We start from the raw sequence: 25,175 nt of genomic DNA, 5'->3' as shown, positions 1-25,175 counted from the left end.
AAAAAAAAAAAAAAAGAAATACGAGGCGTAGAGAAGTTAAACAATTAACCCGAGGCAGTAAACATTAGAGATAAGATTCAAAGCAGGAAAGACCAGGTAGAAAAAAATAGATTTTAGGGAAAATGCAATAGTTGTGAACTTTTTGTCAGTTAAGATAAAAATGGGCCCACTGTTTCATAGCCACCATAGCTGGAAAAGTGGAAGTGTACCATCTTTCCTCAGAGGAATTTTTCATGTTATTAAATTCTGAAAGTCATTTTGCAAGACTTTACATACAGAGTATTGAAGGATATGTGGGCTAAGTTCCTGGTATGAGTTTCACAGTTGATGTTTCTATTATGATGTCAATGAATTTTAGGGGGCAGGCTACCTTACTGATAATGATCCTGTGACAGTGCTGCTCAAAGGGAACTTCTTTGTGTCAGAAGACAGATTTTCCGTTAGGAATCTGTTTCTCTCTCCTACCTCCATTCTTCCCAAACATACCCCTCCGCCCAGATATATATTAGAGCTTATATTCACTGGGCACGCTATGGTTCCTGCCTTTCCAGTTACAAAATAGTGCCATCACTATTTAACTTGCATATTGGGGCTGTGTCACCAAGAGGGATATGGGATTTTACATCTCTCAGTCATGTTGGGGCAGCAAACAGATCGACTGTTTGGTCGGGTTAATAGTATTAAGTATATAGCCTTCCAGTAATCTAACTCAGTTCAGCAATACAGGTTAATGTAGCCTGTCCTAAATATCAGATAGGCATTAATTAGGGACTACATAGGAGATATTTCTAAGATTTATAATACTACCTGACGAGGACCTGTGGTATGAATATTTTATATTATATAAAGTCAGACATATGAATTTTGGAAAGCAGAAGAGCAGTTTAATGTTGACATTGAACTGAGAATTCTGACTAACATACTTTGTATAAGAGAAGCAGTGGCTCCAGCATGGGTCATCATGTTGTGTGTGAGGCATTTCAGGCTGTCTGGCAGGGCTGGAGGAGGGGCAGTTCTAGGGTCTCCTATGGGAAAGACCTATGAGTCACAAGCATATTGGAAGGAGGAGTTGGTGACTGTCTTGAAGTGGTGTTTTCTCAGCAAGTGCTCTGTTTCAGCTGGAGTCATGGGTTGATTTGGGGTGACTCTGTGGGGAATGCTGATGGAGGTACTGGGAATGCTACTGGAAAGATGCCTGAGATCATTCTTTGGAAGATTTTGTATCTCATGCTAAGGAATCTAAATTTTAATATGAAGTGATATGATCAAATTTGCATTTGAGAAAGAACCCCTCCTTGATTTCAAGAGAGATTATGTAGGTGGCTGAGACCAGAGCCAGAGCAGTCAGGAGATGATTGTAGTTGTCTAGCCCAGAGGTGATGAATACCAGGGCAAGTGGTATCAGGGGTGAAGAGGAAGAGACAGAGATGCTGTGCAGGAATTATCTTTAGGGCTTTATGAATGAGCAGCTCTGAGGGATGAGGGTGAGGGAGGGGTTGAAGGTAAGTTCCAGCTGCCAGGGTCATGAAGCTGTGGCATTTGTTAGAGACATTTTTTTTACAAGGACCTTGGATGAGGAGCAGCAGTTTGGGGTAGGTTAGCATAGAGCAGTGGTTCTCATCCTTCCTAGTGCCACAAGCCTTTAATACTGTGTTTCCCCAAAAATAAGACCTACCCCCAAAATAAGCCCTAGCAGGATTTCTATGCATTTGTTAAATATAAGCCCAACCCTATAATAAGACCCAGTGATGGGTGTGGCTATGCAGCTTATCTGCATAGCCATGCCATGCATTTCGGTGCGGAGCAGTAAGGAAGACTGGAATACCTTTTATCTGCCACAGCTCCTTTCTCCCAGCCATTTGCACTTGTGCAGGTGCGTGTGTGGTAACCATGGTAGCAGGCATCCTCTTGCGCACGTGCAAAAGGCTAGGGGAAAGGAGTTCACACGTCAATAGCGCCAGCCCCACCAACAAGGTTGGCACCCCCTGTCAGGTTCCAGAAGAAGATGACTTAACTATACTTGAATAAATGTAGATTGTTGTATTATACTTACTAAAAATAAGACACTCCCTGAAAATAAGCCCTAGTGTGTCTTCTTGAGAAAAAATAAATATAAGACAGTGTCTTATTTTCAGGGAAACATGGTATAGTTCCTGTGGGTTGCAACCCACAGATTGAGAACTGCTGGCATAGAGCAAATTTAATTTTCATTTTGCCAAGGTGGCTATGTTTGCAGGCCTTTGGCTAGATGATGTTTGGGGGTCTGGGAGTAGGTGAAGGCTAAAGAAAATTAATGGTAAAGAATTTGAGCAGCAGTGTAAAGTATTATTTCAGGGAGCCTGGCCATGCAGGGAAGAACAGATAAGAGGGGTGATACTAGGGGATGTAGACTAGCACTTTATTTTTTTTTGAGACGGAGCCTCAAGCTATCCCCCTGGGTAGAGTGCCATGGCATCACGCTCACAACAACCTCCAACTCCTGGGCTCAACCCAAATAGCTGGGACTACAGGCGCCTGCCACAACGCCTGGCCATTTTTTGGTTGCAGCCATCGTTGTTTGGCGGGCCCAGGCTGGGGATTCGAACCTGCCACCTTAGGTGTATGTGGCTGGCGCCTTAGCCGCTTGAGCCACAGGCGCCGAGCCTAGACTAGCACTTCCAATAGAAGTTTTTCTGATGATGGGCGCATTCTAGACCTGCCCTGTCCAGTATGGTGGTCGTAAGCCTCATATGCCTATCGACTACTGGAAATATGCTAGTGTGACTGAGGAAGTAAACTTAGATTTTATTTATTATAACTAATTTAAGTAGCATCATGTGACTATCATGTTGGAAAGTACAAAGAGTTTACTAAGGATTTTGGGGTTGGCAGATTTGCTTCAATGGAAATAGCTTTGACTTTGGCTATGAGGAAGTCCAAGAAAAGAATATAGTTGAAGACAGAGGAGAGTGACAATGACAGAAGGTTCTAGTGTCTTGAATAAAGAGGACGACCTTATCTAGAGCCTATAAGAAACAGCATAAAAGGTGGGGCAGTTGTTAAATAAAAAATCTTGAGTTGAGTAGAGTGCAGCCTAAAATCTCTATGAAATAGAGGTTAAAACCATCTGCTTAAGAGTGAGTAGGGTAGCAGTCAGACCAAGAAAGGCAGCCAATCATGGCCTATCATTGGATTGCTGTTGACAGTTTTGCTGAGATTGGTGATCATAAAATTATGATGGCAGTAGAATTGATTTGTGTGTTTTTCTCTAATTGCCATCAATAACCTGGGTATAATAGCGGAGAAATGGAGTATTAGAAAGGTCCCTCTTGGCTATGTTCATGGTAGTTATATAATAATAAGAGGACAAAGGATTGAGAAAACCAGAGGTACTGATGGACTGTATCAAGCTCATTATTCAGAAGGTCTCAGGAAGGAAAGTAATTGAAGCTGAAACAGGCTGACAGAGTGGGAGAAAATAGCTGGGCCAAGGGATGGAAGTCCAGAGGTGCGGAGGAGCAGGCACAATGGGAGTTAGTGGGTAGGAATCATAGGAAAAGAAATAATGATATCTGAAAACTATGTGATGACGCCGCCTGAGGTGTGGACAGGAAGGGGATGGCTGAAGTCAAGGAGAGGTTGAGGTCATTAAGGCAGAAGATATTAACATAAGGATAGGTTTGTCTGGATTTACCATAGCTTTCTTGACAAAAGGATGCTGAGGCTAAATAAGAATTAGTAATTCCTTATTATACTTCCTAGTTTCTCTTAGGAAATGTGAGATGAAAAACTTTTGAAATTAGGCACACAATTTGTATCTAGGCTTTAACTCAAAAATTTTGGGGAATAAAATTTTGTCCTTTCTGGGACAAATTTTTCAGGACATGAATGCTCAGATAATAATTTGCAGTATGTTTATTCATGTAATTTGCTTTTATAACTTCTGTATTGTGCAATTTAAAAAATTTCTATTTATATAGACAGAATCTAATCCTCAAGAAATCTAGGCAAAAGAATTCTTACTCTTTCAATATAGATTTGTATAATAATCCTGTTTTTTTCTGCACAGATTTGTTACTATTATACATACTTACTTGGCTTAATCAGTCCTGCTTTGCTTGAAACCTTTGTAATTGCAACAGTGAGATACAAGAGTATGAGCTTTTTTTCTCATGCTGAATATTATCTGTATTTATGGAAATTTTGATACTTATTTCAACTTACTATAAAGTGAGGGTGAAGCAAAGCCACGATTATTTGTATGGAAATTTTTCATGGAGAGAAAATTTAAACTCTTTTTTGGTGTTAGTATAGTAATGTATCTCTCGTGGTCGAGACATTGAGTTGGAAGCTTTTTCAGTTCATTCTGAGTATGAAAACCTGTCATTGTTAGTGTTAGAACTTTTTAATGTCTGGTTGAGAGCTCTTATGTAAACTATACTATGGAAAATCTTGTTAAAAGTATGTGGAATCCAGCAACATGTTTTTCTTTTACGTATAGAGTTCCAAGTCCAAATAGTTCTGTGTTCATGTCTAAATGAAACTGTCACTAAGGGTTTGGATGCTCTTTAAAGGGAAAGACATTGTTGTGAATTTTTGATGTTAATAGAATTTGGCATTTGGCCCAGGCATTATACTGTCATTTTGCTGCAAGCTGTATTGAAGAGAGAAGCTTGTTAAGAATGTAGTTGATATTCATAGCTAACTATGAAAATTAGCTGAAGCAGTTGTCTAATAGCCAGACCACACCCTCAAGCCCATAACTGAAAACTCAGATATTAAACTGTCTATGTAGACTATGCTTTAATAAAATTCTGTTTAATCTGGTTAAACTTTATAATCCCAAATTCTCCCAGATGTATAATGAATGTTTCACTGTGATATAATGATACAACGCCTGTAACTTTTCTCCTAACGCCAGCATTATGGTGGAGTTCCATTACCCCTAATTTAGTCAAAGGCATATTAAAGGGGATCTGTTTCAGTGCTGTAAATTCCTATATGAAAATGTAGATTTTAGACAAAACTAAAATTTGGTAATACAGTGTGAGTTGAGTTGAATTTGTTATTATTTCTCTCACCTGGCCAAATTGGAGCTCACCAGAAGCAAATGAGGAAAGTGTGGCTAGGCATTGGGGAAAAATTCTAACTCTGGGATCTTAGGGTCCAGCTTGAAGGGGAATTAGATGAGAGAGATGACTTTTTGATGAAAGAAACTGTTTTAAAAAAATTGTCCTAACTCTTGTTAAAACAGGAGGCAGTTTTATTCAGGACTATTGTGATAGGAACAGGGACCACTGCAGTGGAGTTTTCCAATAGATAAGAAAGATTGGAAAGGGGGTCAGTGGATAGAAAATTACTGAGAGAAAATGTCAAGGGGACTTTGGGGGGTTCAGCTAAACTGACCTTATGGGATTCTTGCTTAAAGCAGAGTGATCTGACATCACCTGGGAGCTGGTGGAGAGGAAAGAATCTGATCAGATATTGAGGTGATCAGATAATGGGGTGGGGTGGGGGGGATTCTGGCTAAGCCAGCTTATTAGCAAGATTCTTGCTAAAATTGGATAGTTCATAGATGGACAAGGAAGTCTAAAAGTTGAGACCTAAGTGAGTAGAGGATTCAGAAGAGCCTGACTAAAGTTTTGTTTGGCAGAGACTCTTTGTCAGCACTAGAATTTATCTTGAGTTGTTATTCATGGTTAGTATAGTTAGGGCCTTACTGGGGCAAACATACACTCAGCCTGCTAATAGGATGCTGTGGGTTGATGACTGTGGTTTCTTTTCTGTTAGGTGAGAGTGGTTTGAGGAATAAAAAGACTGGGGGAGGGGGGTGTCTTGGCATTCTTTGAATAACAGTTGGGTCTTGTTATTCTTTAGTAGAACTGCATTGTGCTAGGAGGTGTCCAGAGAAAGACTTAGATATGGAATGTGGATGGAAATTATGCCCTGCCATGTTTTTCTGCAGGAAGCTAAAAACAATTAGAATGTTTGCTCAGTGTAGGCTGACAAGCCAGTAGCACTTAAAAAATGTCATTCTACATTTGGCTTTCAGAAAAAGATGGGAGTTTCTACATAAAAAGAAACCTAGGGCTGTACTACAAAGGGAGGTCCAAGGACTAGCAATGTTAGCCCCACATAGAGCAGGGGTCCTCAAACTTTTTAAAAAGGGGTCAGTTCACTGTCCCTCAGACCGTTGGAGGGCCAGACTGTGGGCCCTGGGACGAGTCAGCTGCTAAGCAGGACCCGGCGGGCCGGATAAATGTCCTAGGTGGGTTGCATGTGGCCCACGGGCTGTAGTTTGAGGACGCCTGACATAGAAACTTGTTAGAAAAAATGAACTTCAGGCTCTTACCTTAGTCCTGCTGAAACAGTCTGCATTTTGACTAGAACTTTAGGTGATTCATATACATTTTTAGAGTTTGAGAAGTATTGATGCAGTGGATAAAATGTTCTTTTGAGGTAGCCAAGAGAATTACAGGAGTTTGAAATATCACAGAAGCCAGCGGAATATGGGGATCTGATAACCCCATGTGGTTTGTGGCCATCGGAAGTGTTCAAATATTCAAAGTAGGTAAGAGTTAGGCCAATCCCATTCTTCCTGAAATGTGAACCATATATTCTGAGGTTCTTCCTAACACCTCTGGCATCCTGTGAATATTATGAATAAGTAGCACTATGGTTCATTATTGACCTTTCTTTTTTGAGGTGTTTCTGTTTGTAGAGGATAATTGAGAGTCATTGTTAACGCTTTTTCTGAGAACCTGTATTGAAAATGTTGTAGGGAAATGTCCGTCTCTCTCAGACTATAGTGCAGTGGTATGACTATAGCTCACTGCAACCTCAAATTCCTGAGTTCAAGTGACTTTCTTCCTTCAACCTCCCAAGTAGCTTAGACTATAGGCATGTCTAACCAACTATAGGCATGTTAACCAAGATTGTTGCACTGTCAAATTTGTAGTAAGAGAATAGGATTAAATAGCTTCTCTAACCAATACTAGTGTGGCTATTTGCTATGCTGTTTAGTTAAAAAAAATTTCTGTAAGCTTTTAAGGTAGAGGAAAAAGCCTCATCTTTTTTATGCCTTGGATTCCTTTGGTGGCCAGATGAATTCTATAGACTGCTTCTTAAGATGGTATGAAGTACACAGGGCTGCAGTTACTAAGTTACAGTCTCAAAATGGCAATGTAAAATTTGGGATAAAATAATAGGTATATGTTTTTATTAATATATTAATCATCAGTAACTATTCTAATATTGTGATTTCAAAATATTGGTTAGCATAAATAACATTTCATATGGAAGTATTTTTGATTTCTCCTGGTGACTTAAGAGGTGCCTCAGATAGTAACCAGGCTTTTTTCTGTTGCATTTGTAAGTGATGGTAATGCTAAATTTTATTTAAAAGTTAGTGAAGGTTGGGCATGGTTGGTGTATGCCTATAATCCTACTGCTTTCAGAGGGAAGCAAGGTTCGAGTATTGCATGAGGCCAGGAGTTCAATACCAGCGTGGGCAACACAGCAAGACCCTGTTTCTACAAAAAGTAAAAGTAAAAATTATCCGGGTGACATGCCTATAGTCTAAGCTACTTGGGAGATTGAAGGAAGAAGGTCACTTGAACTCAGGAATTTGAGGTTGCAGTGAGCTATAGTCATACCACTGCACTATAGTCTGAGAGAGACGGAGCAAGGCCTCATTTCTTAAAAAAAAAAAGGTAGTGAAAGTAAGGATGTAGCATTTTTCTCTCCAACTTGAGTTCATCACCTTCATATTTCATGTTCAAAAGTAATTGATGATACTTACATTCTAGGGCCACATTTTAATTTTTGTTTACTTCCCTTGGAAGCCTATTATAGCATTCCTTATAACTTGTATTAGTCTCTTATTTTATCTGATGTTTGTTCAGAAGAAAAATACAGTAGAACCTCCATAGTAGACCACCTCCTTACACCTATGACCTCCTTAAGTTGACCTAATTTTCTTAGACCAGACATGTACCACGTGCATGTATTAGTACTTCGATCCTTATGTTGACCACCTCTGTATGTTGACCAGTTTGGTATAGTCCCTCGGGTAGTTAACTTACAGAACTCTGTATTTTCTGAGTTCATATTTTCGCTGAATTCATATTTCGGCCCCTACATTGGAAGGGTAAGTTGAGAGGGATACCATATTGAGTGAAGGAATGTTCTTTTCCTTAAGTAGCTGGTGAGATTCATTTTATTTTTTTAGTAAACCAAGATAAATTTGACTGAAATCTGATATGGGTTTCCGTTCTGCTTGAGTTTTGTATTGTTGCTTATACCTTAACATTTGGGAAACAGAGATCTGTGTTGTCACATCCTAAGTTGCCTGGGGCTGTCACTAAAGATAGACATACTTGGGCTCCTACCCTAGAGAAGGTTGCAGGATGTTCTAGGTGGGCCATGAGTAAATCTGTCTTTTAATAAATTTGCCAGATGGATTCTTATCATTAGGCAAAATTTAGAAAAGCTCAGTGGATAATTTTGTACAGAGAAGCACTTAGGTGAGTCATACTGGCAATTATTTTCATGAGGGGACATCATGTTATTTATGTCCTGTTTCCATTTCCAAGGAGAGTCTTCACCACAGTAAGACAGCGTTGTAGAAAGTGCTGCCTTCATCAGACAGTTTTCTCTAATGAAAGGGGGCCCATGAATATAGTGACTGTATTTTATAAATGTAAAGTCTGATTTATTAACTTTTTGTGTGTGAGAATATTCATGAAATTGTTAAATTCTTTATATAACATACCACCTTTAGAAATAAAAAACATGTGAGGAAGGGATATAAACAAAAAGGTGATCAATTAATTTAGTTTTATTATAGAAAAAATCTATTAAATGTATTAAAGGCACTGAGGAAGGTACTTTGCACATGTATTTGCTCTTCAGGAATATTAGAATGAAATACCGATGGCAAAGAACTACTCTATGAGGTAAATGTGATCCAAATATATTAGATATATTTGCTCTTCAGGAATATTAGAATGAAATACCGATGGCAAAGAACTACTCTATGAGGTAAATGTGATCCCCTTTTTGCAGTTGAGGAAATGAGGCTTAAGGAAGCCAAAGAATGTGCCCAAGTCACAGAGTTAGTAGAAAACCAGAATTTGACTCCATGCACTGCTGACTGCCAAGTCTGTGTATGTGGCTATAGCAGCCAAACTTTAAGTCTAAAACTGGTAATGATGCCTCCCATTGTGAGCGGGGGTGTTGAGCCTAGGTGCCTGTGTACCCACACACATTGTTCTTGTTCTCTGATGTTGTTTGCCATCGTTTCTTGGTGTCTGTTTCTTGGTCTACCCAGCCTTCTCCAAAACCAAGTGGCAACCCAAGATGTTTATTTTCATTACACACTTTGTTAGAAAGTTTTTTATCTATTAATTTGGTTTTAAGTCATTTCAATTAATTTTATTTTACTTAAGAATTTATGATGATAGGCAGAAGAATTATACCCTACCCACCACCTTGTAAATACTCATTAGAGATAATTATTCCAATAAAAATAAATCCAGTGAAGACATTATAACTTGGGATCATTTAAGATGACTACAACATGAAGAGGAATCCAGCAAGCACTGGACAGATAATCAGTCAACAGGTATTAATTTAGTACTTACTGGTTGCCTAAAATCACCGAGTACCCTGGATGATACGAGTAATAGACCTTGCAACATTATAGTACTGCAGAGGCGGAAAACATCCTTATTCCTTGGCAGGAATGGAGCTTACAGTATGGCGGTGAGTGTGGTTGGAAAGGGCACACCAGGCAGGGGGATGGAAGGCGTAGCATCTCCTGCTGTCAATCACATCAGCACACTCTGCTTCCTTAGTCTTTGCATGAGGGTGGGAATCAGGAGAGAAGCCACTTCAGCCATCAGTATTTTGTCTAGCAATGTTGTGGAATGTGGCTCAAGAATGACAACTGAATCTGAATTTAGGGTCTGTAGGGCTCTACTGAGTCTCTCCAGGTCCTGTAGAAACTGTCAGGTAATGTGTATAGGAACTGGTGTTTTATGTAAGACCAGAAAGTACCAGATGGCGGGGATCTAGGGTTAGTCCTTGGGGTCACCAGATCCCATCGTCTCCTGGGAAGGTCTCTGTTGCTCTTGGCAGGCACCTCCACCAGTGGTCATGCTTAATAAAACTGGGGGGTGGGTTGGAAGGGTTTGTCTTTAAAACCAGCAGTTTCCTCTCCTTTCTCTTCTTTCTCTGTGTTACTGTTGTGAGGTTCTCCCCCTTTCCAGTTGGTGCCAGTTGGTTGTCTGTGACTCAGTTTTTTCTTCCTGTGGTGGTTATATCCTTAGATGAAAGTGTCCCCCATTTCACCCTTCCTCATTTACCCCCCTCTTAGACCTGTCTGGGCTAGAGGTTAGACGATGTGTTTTTCTCATTCCTGTGCACTCATGGTAGTCGGCCGTTTGGCCATTTGTGGACCAGCTGTTGGGTGGGACAGCAGCTGCAAGGCCCGGGAGCTAAATTCCAGGGTCTCTTCTGAGGCGAGAATTAGAGCCACTCCCTCGCACAGCACTGAAGGTGCCATTAGAGCCTCCCCCTGCCCTTGACGTCAGTGCTGCATGCGGCTGGGACACCAGTAATGTGAAACTGGGCTCTGGTAGTTCTTTGTTGAGAGATTTGAACATGACCAGTGTTAGAAAAGAGCCGTGCTCACCTTAGACCTTTGCTGCCCTTAGTGTGGGTTTGAATAGTTTCAAACTATAAAACCCTGTAAAACTATAAAACTGGAAGAGGTCCATGAAGCATCCCATTGTTACTAGTTTTTAACAGTGTGAGCTACTGTTCTGTTGTAACATTTTAACATACAGGGTGGCCATAAAGTTCCTCTGCAAATAATGTGCACATGAACTTTTGGCTACCCTATATTAAGACAGTAGGTTGTTTTCTATATAACAATAGATGTATTAATTATTTGCTTTATATATCTGAATAAAATTCTGTTTAAGCACAGATGTTACATTATTTTGGGTACTTCTCAGAATAAATAAAGCTGGTTTCTCATAAAGAAACCAGTTTATTGTATCACAAAAAATGTTCTATGTTAGTGATGATTTGAGGATAGAGTGAGAGAAGTATAAAAATATAAATAAAAATCTATACACACAGGATTTTTTGGTTGGGTTCTTTGCTTATGTCTTTTAAAGGCAAATATTTAATGTCTTGATGGTTTGCACCTAATGGTTCAGGTAAGGTCTTTTTTGCTTTAGGATATTACAGTGGTCTTCTGGCATGTTTTTATGTTAGCTTTCTGAAAGGGCAAAAATGAGGGGAAAATGAAACGGAGTTCCTTATAACTGTGACTTCCAAGTTAGAATGAGGTTAAAAAGAAAGAAGGCTGTTGCGGTGAGACCAGGAAGGGAAATGCTGTCTCCAGTCTGACCTTACCTCTCCTTAGCATTCTACAGTGGCAAGAAAAAAGGCTTAAGGGGAAGGAGGAGTTGGCTGTAGGAGCTGAGAACTGTGTTTGACTAATGTGTATATACCTTTAACCAAAAGTTTTCTTTTAATTTCAGATTTCAGATTAATATGAGGTTGCAAATGTTTATGTTACATTGTTTTCAATTCTAAGGTAAAGTTCAAGTTGTAGTTGAGCCCTTTGCCAAGGAGAGTGCTGAACATTCTCACATTGTACCTATTAGGTGAGAGGCCAATCACCCTCTCCCATCTCCTCTCCCCTTTCCTAGACTATACTTGTGTTTTTTCTTTTATGTAATTGTGTTGTTGTTTATATATTGGTTTCATATTAGTACCGAGTGCATTAGATACTTTTTTTCCTCCATTCTTGAGATACATTACTAAGAAGAATGTATTTCAGCTCTATCTAGGTAAACACAAAAGATGTAATGTCTCCATCCTTTCTTATGGCTGAATAGTACTCCATGGTATGCACAAAGCACAGCTTGTTAATCCATTCATGGAATGATGGACACTTGGGTCACTTCTGCGCCTTTAGCCAAGAATTTTCCATTCATTTTATTCTTCATGAGTGAGAACTAACTACTTCCCCTGAAGAGCTCTCATTTCAGTAAGTGTAGGAGCTATTTGCTGGCAGTCCTACTATAGAATAAAGGCTTTATGTAGATATATTATGTCTCATCATTTGGACAAATGTTTCATGTCAGATCAAGAGAATGAGGCCATGAAAACCACCTTAAAAGTGTTTTAGTATTTTACATAACACACACACACCTCACTGTACAAACACACTCAAAACCAAATCAATTCTTAGCCTAATGAAATGCTATAGGTGAAAGCTGCTTTGAAACAGGACTTTATTAAAACGTGTTCACACTTAAATAAGTGCGTGATCTGTAAACTTCTATTTTGGTCTCTGGAATATTTCTTATGGGTTCATTAACCTTTTTTTCCCCTCCTACAGAACTGGCTAGATCCTGCAAAAAAAATAAAGAGACAACTGCGAAGTGAGTATATAACTAATCATACTTTGAGGTTTTTGAGTTAATCTATTTCCACTGTTAATACCTTTTATAGGAATGTAGACTAGAGTAATAAGGTAGTGATAGAGGGGTCCAATCTATTTTGCATATATACAACCTCAGAAGTTAATTATAGTGATGATATTTTTGAAAAATTGTAATTATTTGTACTTGACTTATACAAAAAGGGACTCCTACTTTTCAAGAGTCTGTGGTAATAATGTGCTTGGCACAGATACCACAGACAAGACATCCTAGAAAGGCAGAAGCTACAGCGGGACCTGACGGTAGCTTAGAGCCTAGAGTCTTAGAGTCTAGACCTACTTCTCTAAGTTCTAGACTCACATTCCTAAATGTTCCTTCATAATGTCTACACTAGGAAGTAATAGCTGACCTTTTTTTTTGTTTCTGGGGAAGAATGAGAAGCCATTTTCTGTAAATTTTACTTCTTCTTCTTCTTTTTTTTTTTTTTTTTAAGTGACAGAGTCTCACTTTGTTGCCCTCGGTAAAGTGCTGTGATGTCACAGCTCACAGCAACCTCCAGCTCTTGGGCTTAGGCAATTTTCTTGCCTCAGCCTCCTGAGTAGGTGGGACTACAGGCACCCGCCACAACAACTGGCTATTTTTTTGTTGCAGTTTGGCCAGGGCCGGGTTTGAACCCACCGCCCTCAGTATATGGGGCTGGCACCCTACTCACTGAGCCACAGGTGCCGCCCCTGTAAGTTTTACTTCTTACGTAAAATAAACCCATATTGTTGCTTTGTTTATTTCATGGTGGAAGTGTGTAATTAGCTTAATAAACATATCTTTGGCCCCAGAGGTACATAATAGATAGGCTATTTGTAGATGTAAGGAAGAACCAAACAATCTTTGAGATTCTCTGAGATCTTTGCTGTCTCAGCTCCTCGTTGGTTCCACAATCAAAGGCCACTTCCCTTTCTGAATCTGGGTTTGGAGTTAGGTCTGCGTGTCCTTTTCTTATGTTCTCATAGAATCCCTGAATGTCCCACTCTAACCAGCGTCAGGTCCTGCTGTAGCTTCTGCCTTTCTAGGATGTCTTGTCTGTGGTATCTGTGCCAAGAAACATTATTACCACAGAGAAATCTCTGATGGGGATTTGCCTACTTAATTTACTTTTGGGTCTGTGAATGACCGAAGAAGAGGAGACAGGCAGCCATAGGCAGCTTAGTGTGGAGAATGAAATCTGAAGACTGGGTAATTCCTAACAGCCTCCCTATACTGTGGGTTCCAGACTTGTCCAGAGAGAAACCATTTCTCAAAGTGCCAACCTGCAAAATGGCCTTTGTCGATTATTTCCCTACTTAATTATTACTCCTTAATTCAAAATGCGGGTACAAATCTATGTGTTCCCTTCTTGTCCTTTTTCTCTGTCTTCTGGCTCCTGTTTTAGGCTCTCCGCATTTATTCTCCTGTCTCTTTCAAGTTATTTCTCTTTTTGGTAGTCTGTTCTGTCATTTCTTTCCTTCTCTACTCTCCTTTTATTCTGAGCATATACCTTATTTTTTTCCATTTCCTTTCCTTGTAGACTCATCTTACTTTTCATTTAAAAAAAAAGTCTTTGTTAGCGTGATCAGCTCAGGACTGAGGGGTTTCTCAGGCTATGGGACTTTTGATAATGCTGGAATAGTCCAGGTAGTGTGACATGGTTGGTCACCCTGTCCCTTGATTATTATTGCTTCTAACTTTCCAGCATTTTCTCTTTTGCAGTTATCTTGGTGTTTATATTTGCCTCCTAATGGAAAAGGGGGAAATAAAGAAAAGGAATAAGTAGATACAGATAAATTATCCTTACATTATGGGAGAAACTGTACCAGAAAGCTCCAGAACTTTTTCCATTGTCCCTTCTATAGTTGTTTTTTGAAAAGCTTTCCAAAGTGCATGAGTTGAAAAAGATGCAGATCCTTGGTTCTTATGCTTTCTCTGAAACCAGACCTGCCAACTGACCCAAACATAGAAAGAACAGGGCAACTTCTAACATATGATTGATGTTTCATTGAAGTGTTCCCTATGGTTTTGTTTTGGTTCTTGTTGGATTATTTTTATGTGCCACTCACTTCAGAGTCATGGACATTTGTTAACTTTGGAAGGCGAAATTTTGCTGGTTATGAGTCATGTTCTCATGTTTGATTATTTGTGAAGTTTTTGTTTTCTAAGAGTTATTTCAGTACTTTTGCCCTTGTGGTTTGGCAAGATGGAGTAACAGCAACAAATAGGATTAGACTTTTTAAAACTCTTGGAGCCAGTTCTTTAAATGGCATCGTATATTGTCCCTGTCGTGAACACAGGCTGAGGAAATGAAGTTTTAGCTGTTCACCTCTTACTTTCTGCTTGTGTTGAGATGGACCAAAAAACTTCCCATTCCGTCTTAGCCTTTTCTCTCTGTTATGACTTTATTGTATTTTTCAGTTAGTAGACAATTAGTAAAGATAAGTATTAATTGTTTGATTTATTTAGGTTTACCAGCAATGTAATGGTTCCTGTTTAAAATTTGCCTTTAGAATATTTTCTCAAACTTACATAAATAAGACTTGGAACATCTAAGGGTTGCATGTGATTAATATATAAACTATCCATAGCTAGAAGGACTGTTTATATATAGCTGGATAAAAATTAGATGATAACAATATATAATTAAATTAAAAATTAAACTCAAAAATCATTAGGAGTAGATTTAATTGTTCTTACCAAAAAACAGTGAGATGTAATATATATGTTAATTAGCTTGATTTAGCCATTCTAGAATGAATACATGTTTTAAAACATCTCATTGTATACCAAAGATATGTACAAGTTTTATTTGTTAATTGAAAAAAGCTTATTGGTACATTTCAACAGCTTTTAGGTTTGAAAATACATCCTAACTACAGGCATTTGGTTAGATAGAAATTTATTCCTGTAGGCATATCCAGGCAAGCATGTACTAGTGTTAATACCTAAAAAACAAATAAACCAGGAGCCATTAAGAAATGATAATCCTGTGATGACTTTGCTTGATTGTGGATTAGCAGTCACCTCGAAGAAGTACGTAGTATATATAATGCATAGATATTTGATGTAGTTAGCATGATGCTAGAGGCCAAGAAACATACTTCATGATAATCAGGAGAATCCTGTATCCCATTGTTAAGTTTTTAAATGTGTAAAACAGAACTGAAAACCATGTAAGTTTAGCAGGATGACTTTATTAGTAGACTAGTGATGTATTGAGTCAAAATCCAGCCAGAGTGCATGTATGTGCACAGTAGCCATTCAGTAAATATTTGTTGACTGTTGAGGTAGAGACCAGGAAGTGGGCTGAACAGAAGAAAAAAGACAAAAATGACACATTGAAGGAGGAGATGGGATTTAGGAAATTTTTCTAAGTCTGTAAATTAAAGATCTGATAAGGTTTGCAAATGTGTATAGAATGGAATAACTTAAATATGCCACTTTTTTTTTACTTTAATTTAAAATTACTGTGAACTATGAACCGAACTGTAAATTCAGTTTAGTGAAATTACATAAATCCTTTGGGAGAATAATACCTGCCTTTTCCCCTGTAGTTTTATTATTTTAAGCTATTTAAAGCATGATATATAACAAAATCAGTTAAATATTAATATATAAATAGTAAGGTTTTAACTTTTACTAAGTCATGTATGACAGGTTTGTTTGATACATTCATTCTTTATGGCTCAGTACAGCAAATATATGTTCTATGTAGCATATGAGTATACTTACATCTACTCTATAAAACCTGGAAACAATTTTACTGTCTTAAAGTACTGTGAAGTTTTACCATACCTTCCCTCCCTGGGATCTCTCTCACACTTCTTCAAATAGCCCATTAGTAATTTCCTGAGTAGCCATTATGATCAATTGATCTTTATTCCCTTTTCTCCTAACAATGGTGAAATCCTGAAACACTTTTTTTAAAAGGCAGAGACTATTTGGCAACTGGAAATCCTATGGTCAAAATAAATCTTATCTCAGAACTATTAGATGGTGGTCATATTAAAATTTTTGCCTAATAGATCACCATATAAAACATTTATTGAAGTACTAAGAAAGTGAACTTAATACTATGGTAGATTAATTTATATAATTGATATCTATTTTATTTTTTATTCTGTTTGTTTTATAATTTTTTAAATAAAAAAATAAAATTTTGCCCATTGACTTATAGTGAGATTAAGTCTGTACTGTTTAAATAATGATCTTAAATTTCATCAAAATGGTCATTCTGTCAAATGGATAAATAATCGTGATGTTTAATAATTGCAGATCTTCCCTGGCTGTTCACTTTTAATGTGAAGTTTTATCCTCCTGATCCTTCTCAATTGACTGAAGATATCACCAGGTATTTTATATTTGCATTTTTCAATGGACCTTTCCTGATAGCTCTTATTTATTTCTATGTCCTGGGAGCATAGCAGTAATTTCAGGATTAAAAAGCAAGACAATTCTTTGTAAGTTAAGTTTGAGAAATTTCCTTGGAAATGGGTACTCTCAATTAGTTTGAAATGTTGCCAGTTTCAAAAATTTTATTCACTTTCTTTAACTTCTTTATTTATATTTTAGTAATGAAAATTTAAAAAACAATATTTTTGGCAATTTTGTTTCCTGTGTTATACTTTAAAGTCACTGATATTTATTTAATATTTAAGATTTTAATACTATTTTTATTGCATAACTCATGTGCCTATGTACTGGTCTCATATTACCAAGATGATATGAAGTTAGAAAAATGAAATTATTTTTAAAAGCCAATTGAACTAGTAATTTCTTTGTTCCCTCTGACCTCACCAACACCACCCAACTATCAAAGTAAGCTTTTTCATGTAGAGTCAATAACTATTTTATTTATGCCTCCTCTGAGATTGTGTAGGCTATAAGAATATACACTTAAATTGCAAACGAAGGATTCTGTTTAGAAGCAAGAGAATATCTACTGATTTTGAGTATTTATTTGAATGGTAATCAAGGAGCTTTGTGAATAAATAAACACCTTGAAATCTTAGCCCTATTAGATTGGGTACCAGTGATAGGATTTCTTAGCTTTGGCAAGAGTAAGCCTAAAAAGTATTTTCTTTCTGTTTTTTTGTAAGGGTGATTTTTATATACAGTATTTTTAAAAGGCTGTTCATATGGCCAAGAACAACTTTGTGTATAGGGTATATACTTTTAGCAAACTAGAGGGTCTTAGGGAAAGACTCTGCTTATGTTTGGTTCCTGTGTCTTTGATGCTCTTTGAGGCCAGTTTTGTTTTCAGACATCACGTCCTTGAAGAGCTTAAAAGAGTGCACGATGACCATGTGAAACAGGAATGATAGAGATTTCCTTTTAATATTAGATAAATGCCAGGCCTGTCTTTCTCTTTCTTTACTACTTGTTGCTGAATAGGAATGTACTAATTAAGCTCTGATTGAATTAGCTTCAGCTAGTAAATAATAAATAGTAGCTTTTGTAACTGCACAGTGAGCTGCCTGGAGCATAAAACCTGACTGGTCGGCATGTGTGGGACCAGAGCTTCACTGCAGGGGCACCTGGAGTACCTTTGAACAGTGTGTGTAATTGAGGCTTTGTGACCCAGCATCCTTTCTCTACATAGACTTACTGCCGTAATTTGTTTGGGGGATGATAATCTCTTAGTTACTACAAGTTTATAGCATCAGTAAGTGCTTTGGTTTTCTACCTAAATGGGGCTTGAACAGTCTGCCTGTCTGTAGTGGAAGGAACAATATAGTCTTCAGAGCTCACTAAAGGCTTTAGTGATGTAGCCTGAGACTAGCCTCCTGCCTAAACTTGTGGCCTTGGCAGCTTCAATGTCATGGTTGAAATCTCTATGACTTGAGTTAACATTTAAAAGGCAAAGGTTTTGAGGAGGTCAAGGAGACTTACTTGGAGTAATTTTAATTTTTGAAGAATGTTTCATAGTGCCATGTGAAAAAGATGGAGTTGGGAAATTCAAGAAGCTCTTGCCATTTTTGTTTGAAGATAAAGGTTTGGATTTAGTCTTTAGAAACAGGAAAAGACCAATGTGAAAAGTAATATAAAAAGAAGCAGCAAGATGGAATCTTTGTATTTAGGTTGTAAAAGTATCAGAAAATGTGGAGAACTAGCACTATTACTGATTAAAGATTTTAAGGATAACCTGGTGCCATAGTTTAAGATTTAGTTGTCTACAGTAAGCACACTTACGCTCATGTTGTTCTAGGGGTCAAGAAAGCATATAATCCTCCTTAAAAAGAGAGTTCCTGCAATACATAAAAGTACCTACCTGTAGTATAGTGAGAAGATGTCTGTTGTCTCAGAAAATTTAGTATTTGCCATACAGCAAGTCCTCTGCTAACTGGGGGACTGTGGTGAGTCCCTGCCCTGCCTGGTGTTAGATCTGGGTGGTAAGGCAGGTACAACTGAACTGACCTGGAGCTGTGAACTGAGTTGTGCTCCCTGACCCTACAACAACGAAGCTTGGACCAGAGGCCCGTACTTCACATGTGATGATGTCAGATAGAGAGCAGGAAGAAGATTCAGACCCCAAACTCAGGCCAGGCAGAAATGACCACAGGAAGAAGGTGACCAAGCACCAACAAGAATGGCAATTTCCAGAAGATCTTCAAGAATGAGGGCCCCATTCTTGATGTCAGAGGGGTGGCTGGTGGCTGTATGAAGTGGTGAAATTTGAGAGTAGAAATCAAGTTTTAAAATGTCACCTAAAGGAATTGGTAGTGGGGCTGTAAAGAAAAAAATCACCATAGACTATAAAATTCCATGTTTCTGCATATTACTTAGAGGAAAACAGAAATTCTTTATGGTTCTCAAACTGTAGGTTGTGACCCCTTTGTAATAATGAAAATACATCCTGCATATCAGATATTTACATTACAATTCATAACAGTAGCGAAATTACGGTTGCAACGAAAATAATTTTATGGTTGGGGGTCACCACAACATGAGGAACTGTAGTAAAGGGTGGCAGCATTAGGAAAGTTGAGAACCACTGCTATAGAGTAAGCACCTAGAACATTGAATGAGAATCACTCCTGTTACTATGGCCAATAATTATTATAGCCACCTGAGTTATTGATTCTCAGACATGATGCCTGGTATCTTATTTATAGTATCTAATTTTCATTCTTACTTTCAAAAGGAGGTGAAGTTCTTCTCTTCCTATAAGTAAGAAATTCACTTTAGACGAGTAAATTAAGTTGGCACTAGGCATCATAGATTCAGCTCTTCCTGGCTCCAAAGTCCATGCTTTTTCTACTGAACTGAGCTAGCTGCCTCTTCAGATGGAGTAAGTGGACAAGTAAGGGCTTCAAAGTAGAGATTTACTTATAATTGTTGCTAAAGGTATTTTAGGAAAAAGAGAAATCAATATGAAATGGGTAGCGATGATAAGAGGGATATAACCTTAGGTTTTTTGGCAAATGATTAAGACTGCAGTTATTTTAAAAATTTCATTTATCTTTACAACTTTTGAGGGCCATGCTAATTTTTATTAAGGTTTTAAATCCAAGGAGATAATTTAGGTGATTGAAATTCAGTCACACAACTCTTTATTATAACAGTAACTGTAAACTTTTATCAGAACAGCAGTTCAGATTTTCCATTCCAATTTACAGTCAGCCTTCTGGACTGAGTTTCTATAAATAAGCCGTAAGTTCAGGAGCCCAAGGAGCAAGGTGAGGCTTCTTCTTAGAGAAAACCGTTTTTGCTATGGATATGAAGAATGCTTGTATATTGTATAATTGTTTTCAAAGGGATATTAGCTTTTAAGGATTCTAAGTGCTACAATCTTAACTAATTGTTCTCCTCTGGCCTTTTTCTCCCTCTGCTTCTCACAGATACTTGTTGTGCCTTCAGCTCCGGCAGGACATTGCCTCCGGCCACCTGCCCTGCTCCCTTGCAACTCATGCCCTCCTGGGATCCTACATACTGCAGGCTGAACTTGGAGACTATGACCCAGAAATGCATGGCAGCATTGACCTCAGTGAATACCAGTTTGCCCCAGCACAGACTAAAGAGCTGGAAGAAAAGGTGGCAGAGCTGCACAAAACTCACAGGTCTGCGGCCGTGCTTCCTAGAGAGAGAATGGCCATAGTAGATTTAAGTAGCAACTCTTGGAGCACTTGTTAGACATTTGGGCACAGTTTGGGGGATTATCCAGTTTTCTTTTTGGAACCTCACTTAGTATTGATCAGCCGGCACCACCAGAGATATCCTTTCTCTGTTCTTATGACTGTAATAGGACCTGTGCTCATGGAAGTAAATGTTTCATTTGTTGGCTAAATGTACTTTCCTCATCTTCTTTTCCTTACTCCCACCCCTTAACATACACACACTGGAACCAAACATACCTATATATATAATAGGCATTTACTTTGTATTTCTTCTGCCTTTTAATTGTTCTTATTACTGTGTTTGAAAAGAAAATCAGGGAGATAACAAAGCCTTGGGATTTGAATTAGACATGTAGGTGGTGATGGATGTAACAGAAGTTTGGGGGCTGGGTGTGGTGGCTCATGCCTATAATCCTAGCACTCTGGGAGGCTAAGGCAGGAGGATCGCTTGAAGTCAGGCGTCCAAGACCAGCCTGAACAAGAGCGACACCTCATCTCTACAAAAAATAAAAAAAATTACACATGCATGGTATAGTATGTGCCTATAGTCCCAGCTACTTGGAGGCTAGGGCAGAAGGATTGCTTTAGCCCAGGGATCTTAGGTTGCTGTAAAACTATGATGACACCTCTGCGCTCTAGCCAGAGCAACTTAGCTGAGACTGTCTAAAACAGGGGTCCTCAAACTTTTTAAACAGGGGGCCAGTTCACTGTCCCTCAGACCGTTGGAGGGCTGGACTGCAGGACAAGTCGGCCGCTAAGCAAGACAGGCAGTGGTGGCAAAAACACCCAGCCGGCCAGATAAATGTCCTAGGTGGGCTGCATGTGGCCCGAGGGCCATAGTTTGAGGACACCTGGTCTAAAAAAACAAAACCAAACAAAGCAAAAAAACGAGCTAACCCTTTGGCTTAGCTAAGAATTACTAAAAAATTACTTTAGGTCTAACTACCATTTTAAACTTTGGGTACTTTTGCATCTGTGAAAAGAAAGGACATTTTTACAGAAGTTTTATAACCCTAGCTATAATATTATAGTTTGTATTACAAAATTGTAGTTTTATAAAATATTTACTAAATCATCCGAAAGCAACTTTCAAAGATTAGAAGGTTTTAAGTAGCCCACATTTATTAACTTTTCTTTAAAAAATAATAACTGTAATATTTCACTCAACATTTCCTTATTAGCATCATTTGAATTCTACTCAACAGGCAATTATTATGTAATTCTAAGATGAAATGTCAGGTACTGAAATGTCTTGGGGAATATGAACATTGTTTAGTTAGGGTTAAAGATAGGAATGGCAATAATTTTAGTATGGACAGAATGTGGTATGTGTTATCTATCATAGATGTAAAATCAAATTCAGGTAATTTCAATCTTTATTGTGATCAGTCCTAGCAAAATAAAAGTAAGGTTAATCATTTATCTACCTCAGAAAGATGAAATCACTGTTTTTTATTTTCATTTAACTCATGTTATACCCATCATTGCTGTGGCTTTTTTTCCCATGTGGAAATAATAAAAATCAATGTTTTAAAAATGGTAAGGGTTAAGGTAATTTACAGTTAGTGGGTTTAGGTTAGAGGATCTTAAGAGGAAAATATTAGAAGTTGACAGTTGAGTCTTTTTACTTGTTTTTCTACTCTTGTGCCAGCTTAAGTGGGTAACTTCCTGGACCCCAAACTCTTCAAGGATAGACACTCCTTCTCCCATTTTGACCACATTTGCTTTGCATCCACCAATGAAATAATACCGTTTCTTTGATTCTCAGGGGCTTATCTCCAGCACAAGCTGATTCACAGTTTGTAGAAAATGCAAAGAGACTTTCCATGTATGGTGTTGACCTACATCATGCCAAGGTACGTACAATAGAGGGTAGCATCATTCCAGTGTGTTTGGTGAAGTTTTGAGAGGGCTTCAGTTTCAGATGGCCTAGTTCACTTTTAGGAAAAGCCTATCGGCCTTCACTTGAGGGTCTTTGTAATTTTATTTATTTATTTTTTTGGACTAATCATAGGGTTTATGGTCATGAGATGAACCATTTATTCTCCCCCTACTTCTTTTCCCGGTCTTTTTAATTAATGCATTTTCATTGGGTACTTATCCTGAGACACACCTTGTCACCCTTTTTACCCCTACTCTGGTTTATTCTGTGTTCCAGCTCACTCTCCCACCTTTGTCTTGGGAAAGGGGAACAGATCTTAGCAAACATATCAGGGCAAAAGCCTCATGATTATGACCTCGTCCAGAAAGCTTCTAGGTTATGAAGGAGCCCTAGGCTTTGGCTTTTTCCTGAAGGTCTGTTTTGTACTTGGTGAAAGATAAAGTACGGTGTCTCAGCTCTAGGTGATGAAGCACCTTCAGTCTAATTTGAGAAGTAGTAAAATAATGAAATAATGGAGATGTGGAAAGCTGATCATGATCTTGAAGGACACAGTCTTGAATGCCATAGTCCTAAAAAATCAAAATAGCAAAAATAGAAGTCCTGAAAAAATAATTTTAAAAATTCCTTAAAAGATATTTTATTGACATTTTTAAAAGGGGATTCATTTGAGAAACATAAAAACGTGACAGAACACTTTACACAATAAAATAGGCAATAATGTATCTAGTTTTGTGAGCTAGCATACCTGTGAGATACACTCAGGTATGCTAGTGACTGAAAGTAAAATCTGTAAATGCATATTCCTGTGGTTGGTTACCAGTAACAAACATTACCTACTTTGTGATTCTAGCTTAGATAATTATGTAGTAATTACGTAGTAGTGGGTAGAGTCAAGGAAGAGAATTGGAGGCGAGGTGAAAGATGAATTTGGTTTTGAAAAGTGTGTCCCAGAATTCCACATACCTGCAGTTGCCTGGCCAGTCCCTAGATATAGTTTACAAGCCGAACTTATATGACTTAGGAAATCTCTAGGAAAGCCCCCTACTCAAAGATATCTTTTTTCCTGAGGCCTCAGATAAATAATTTTTCCACAGACATAAGTAGAAATTAGAGGCACACAGAAGAAAATAAAAATCACTTCAATCTCTCTATGCAGAAATAGGCACTGTTAATATTTTGATACATTTCCTTTTTATTTAAAGATCTTTGGGTAGTTGAATTGTCATACTTTATAAAATGGGTCATACAACAATTATCATGTTTATTAGGCTTTTTTTCTTTTTTTAACTTGCTATTATTAACATTTTTCCATGTCAGTAAATAGTTTCTGGCAGCATCATTTTTAACTGTGAAGTATTACTAGATGTTGTAGGCCTTTACTTTTTAAAAGTACGTTCACAGACACTATCTCATTTAAAATGAGAATATCTTTATTTTACAACTACATAGAGCAGGGGGCAGAGAACGAAGGACGTGTGTAAAGCCATATATTGTTAAATAGTGCCTGTTACCTTCTGATAAATCCTCCTAGGAGGGAGGTAAAACAGACTATCCTTTCATTTTAGTGTTTTTCAACTGATTTTCTATATGATGGGGACAGGCTGGTTTAGCCAAGAAACAGAAATAAGGGAGGGGGGAGAGAACAGATTTGGGACCAAAAAGATTTCCCAAGCTCATCTTTCCTCCTCTAAACTCTGTTATTGCTTCTCCTTCTACTTTGTTGATCATTATTAGGAACCAAATCTTAGATGGCAATGTTGCATGGCTTCAAGATTCTTGTTTTTAAATGTTATATCTTAGAAAAGTTAAAGTTACGGCTGTGTTATAAGTATTAATGTCAGTTTTTTCTAGGGCAGTAGCACATTAAAAAAATTCAAAGTAACTTTCATTCTGTTTATTATCTGATTGACTTATTCGGTAATATTTGATAAGTAAGGTAGTTGTAGCTTATGGAAAAGATTATCTGCAGCATTTTAAAATCAATTTTCATGCAGTTGAAAGTTCTATGCCTTTATGTTGTCTTGAGATCAGATTTATTTATTTATTTTCTTGTAGGAGCTCTTAATGATGCACCCAGGTTAAGATGAGTTGAGGAGAGTTGAATATAAGGACTCTTGTCAATGGTGCAGGAAACCACAAGAATACTGCAACACCCATGGTCCCCTTGGGTTAGTGTCAGCAGCTCTTTTAACCCTTCTAGATCTGAAGGAGGAAGGGCAGGCTAGTTACCTGAACCCATAAGGACAGATCTGTGTGGGGATGTCTGTCTAGAGAGGAGCCATTGTCAGAGGGACACAGCCAGCCTGATGCAGGGAGGGAACCTGGGTATAAAATCCCCCAACTTCCCTTCCCTTCTTCTCCATGATCTTTTGCAAGAACTTCAACATGCTGAAATGGAATTCCATATGAGGCAGCTTCCTTGGGCAGTGAGCAAGGCAGAGAAGGTGTTCCTTTTTATTAGTTTATCTTTCTGCCTTTGTTGGTGAGTGGCATAACTCAAATATGGAGGGTTAAGGCATCCCTGTTCACTTCCTGCCCTTCATCTTTAATCTCTATTCACACAAACACCGATCATCATAAAATAATTTTATTAAGAACAATACCAAAATCAGCTGATGTATTTGAATCTGTTTTTTTTTAATCTGTGTTTATTTTTAAGTCAGATAAAATAGCTTCCTTGTCCTGTTCAAAGATGGCTTCAGACTAGAG

At 38.0% G+C, this 25,175-nt stretch overlaps 1 protein-coding gene across 1 annotated transcript in view; it reads left to right on the top strand.

Moving 5' to 3' along the window:
• Nucleotides 1-25,175, top strand: part of EPB41L2 (erythrocyte membrane protein band 4.1 like 2) — a 213,720-nt gene that overhangs the window by 137,883 nt on the left and 50,662 nt on the right. Inside the window, 4 exon segments of the mRNA XM_023513481.1 lie at nucleotides 12,401-12,443; nucleotides 16,743-16,818; nucleotides 20,309-20,527; nucleotides 22,353-22,440. Of these exon segments, the coding sequence (XP_023369249.1) occupies nucleotides 12,401-12,443; nucleotides 16,743-16,818; nucleotides 20,309-20,527; nucleotides 22,353-22,440 (426 nt within the window).

Source organism: Otolemur garnettii, unplaced genomic scaffold, assembly GCF_000181295.1.
Source record: "Otolemur garnettii isolate 467f Iridium unplaced genomic scaffold, OtoGar3 scaffold00002, whole genome shotgun sequence".
NCBI classification, from domain to species: Eukaryota; Metazoa; Chordata; class Mammalia; order Primates; family Galagidae; genus Otolemur; species Otolemur garnettii.
The sequence above is the reverse complement of the archived record's forward strand: the minus strand, read 5'-3'. Positions and strand labels throughout refer to the sequence as shown.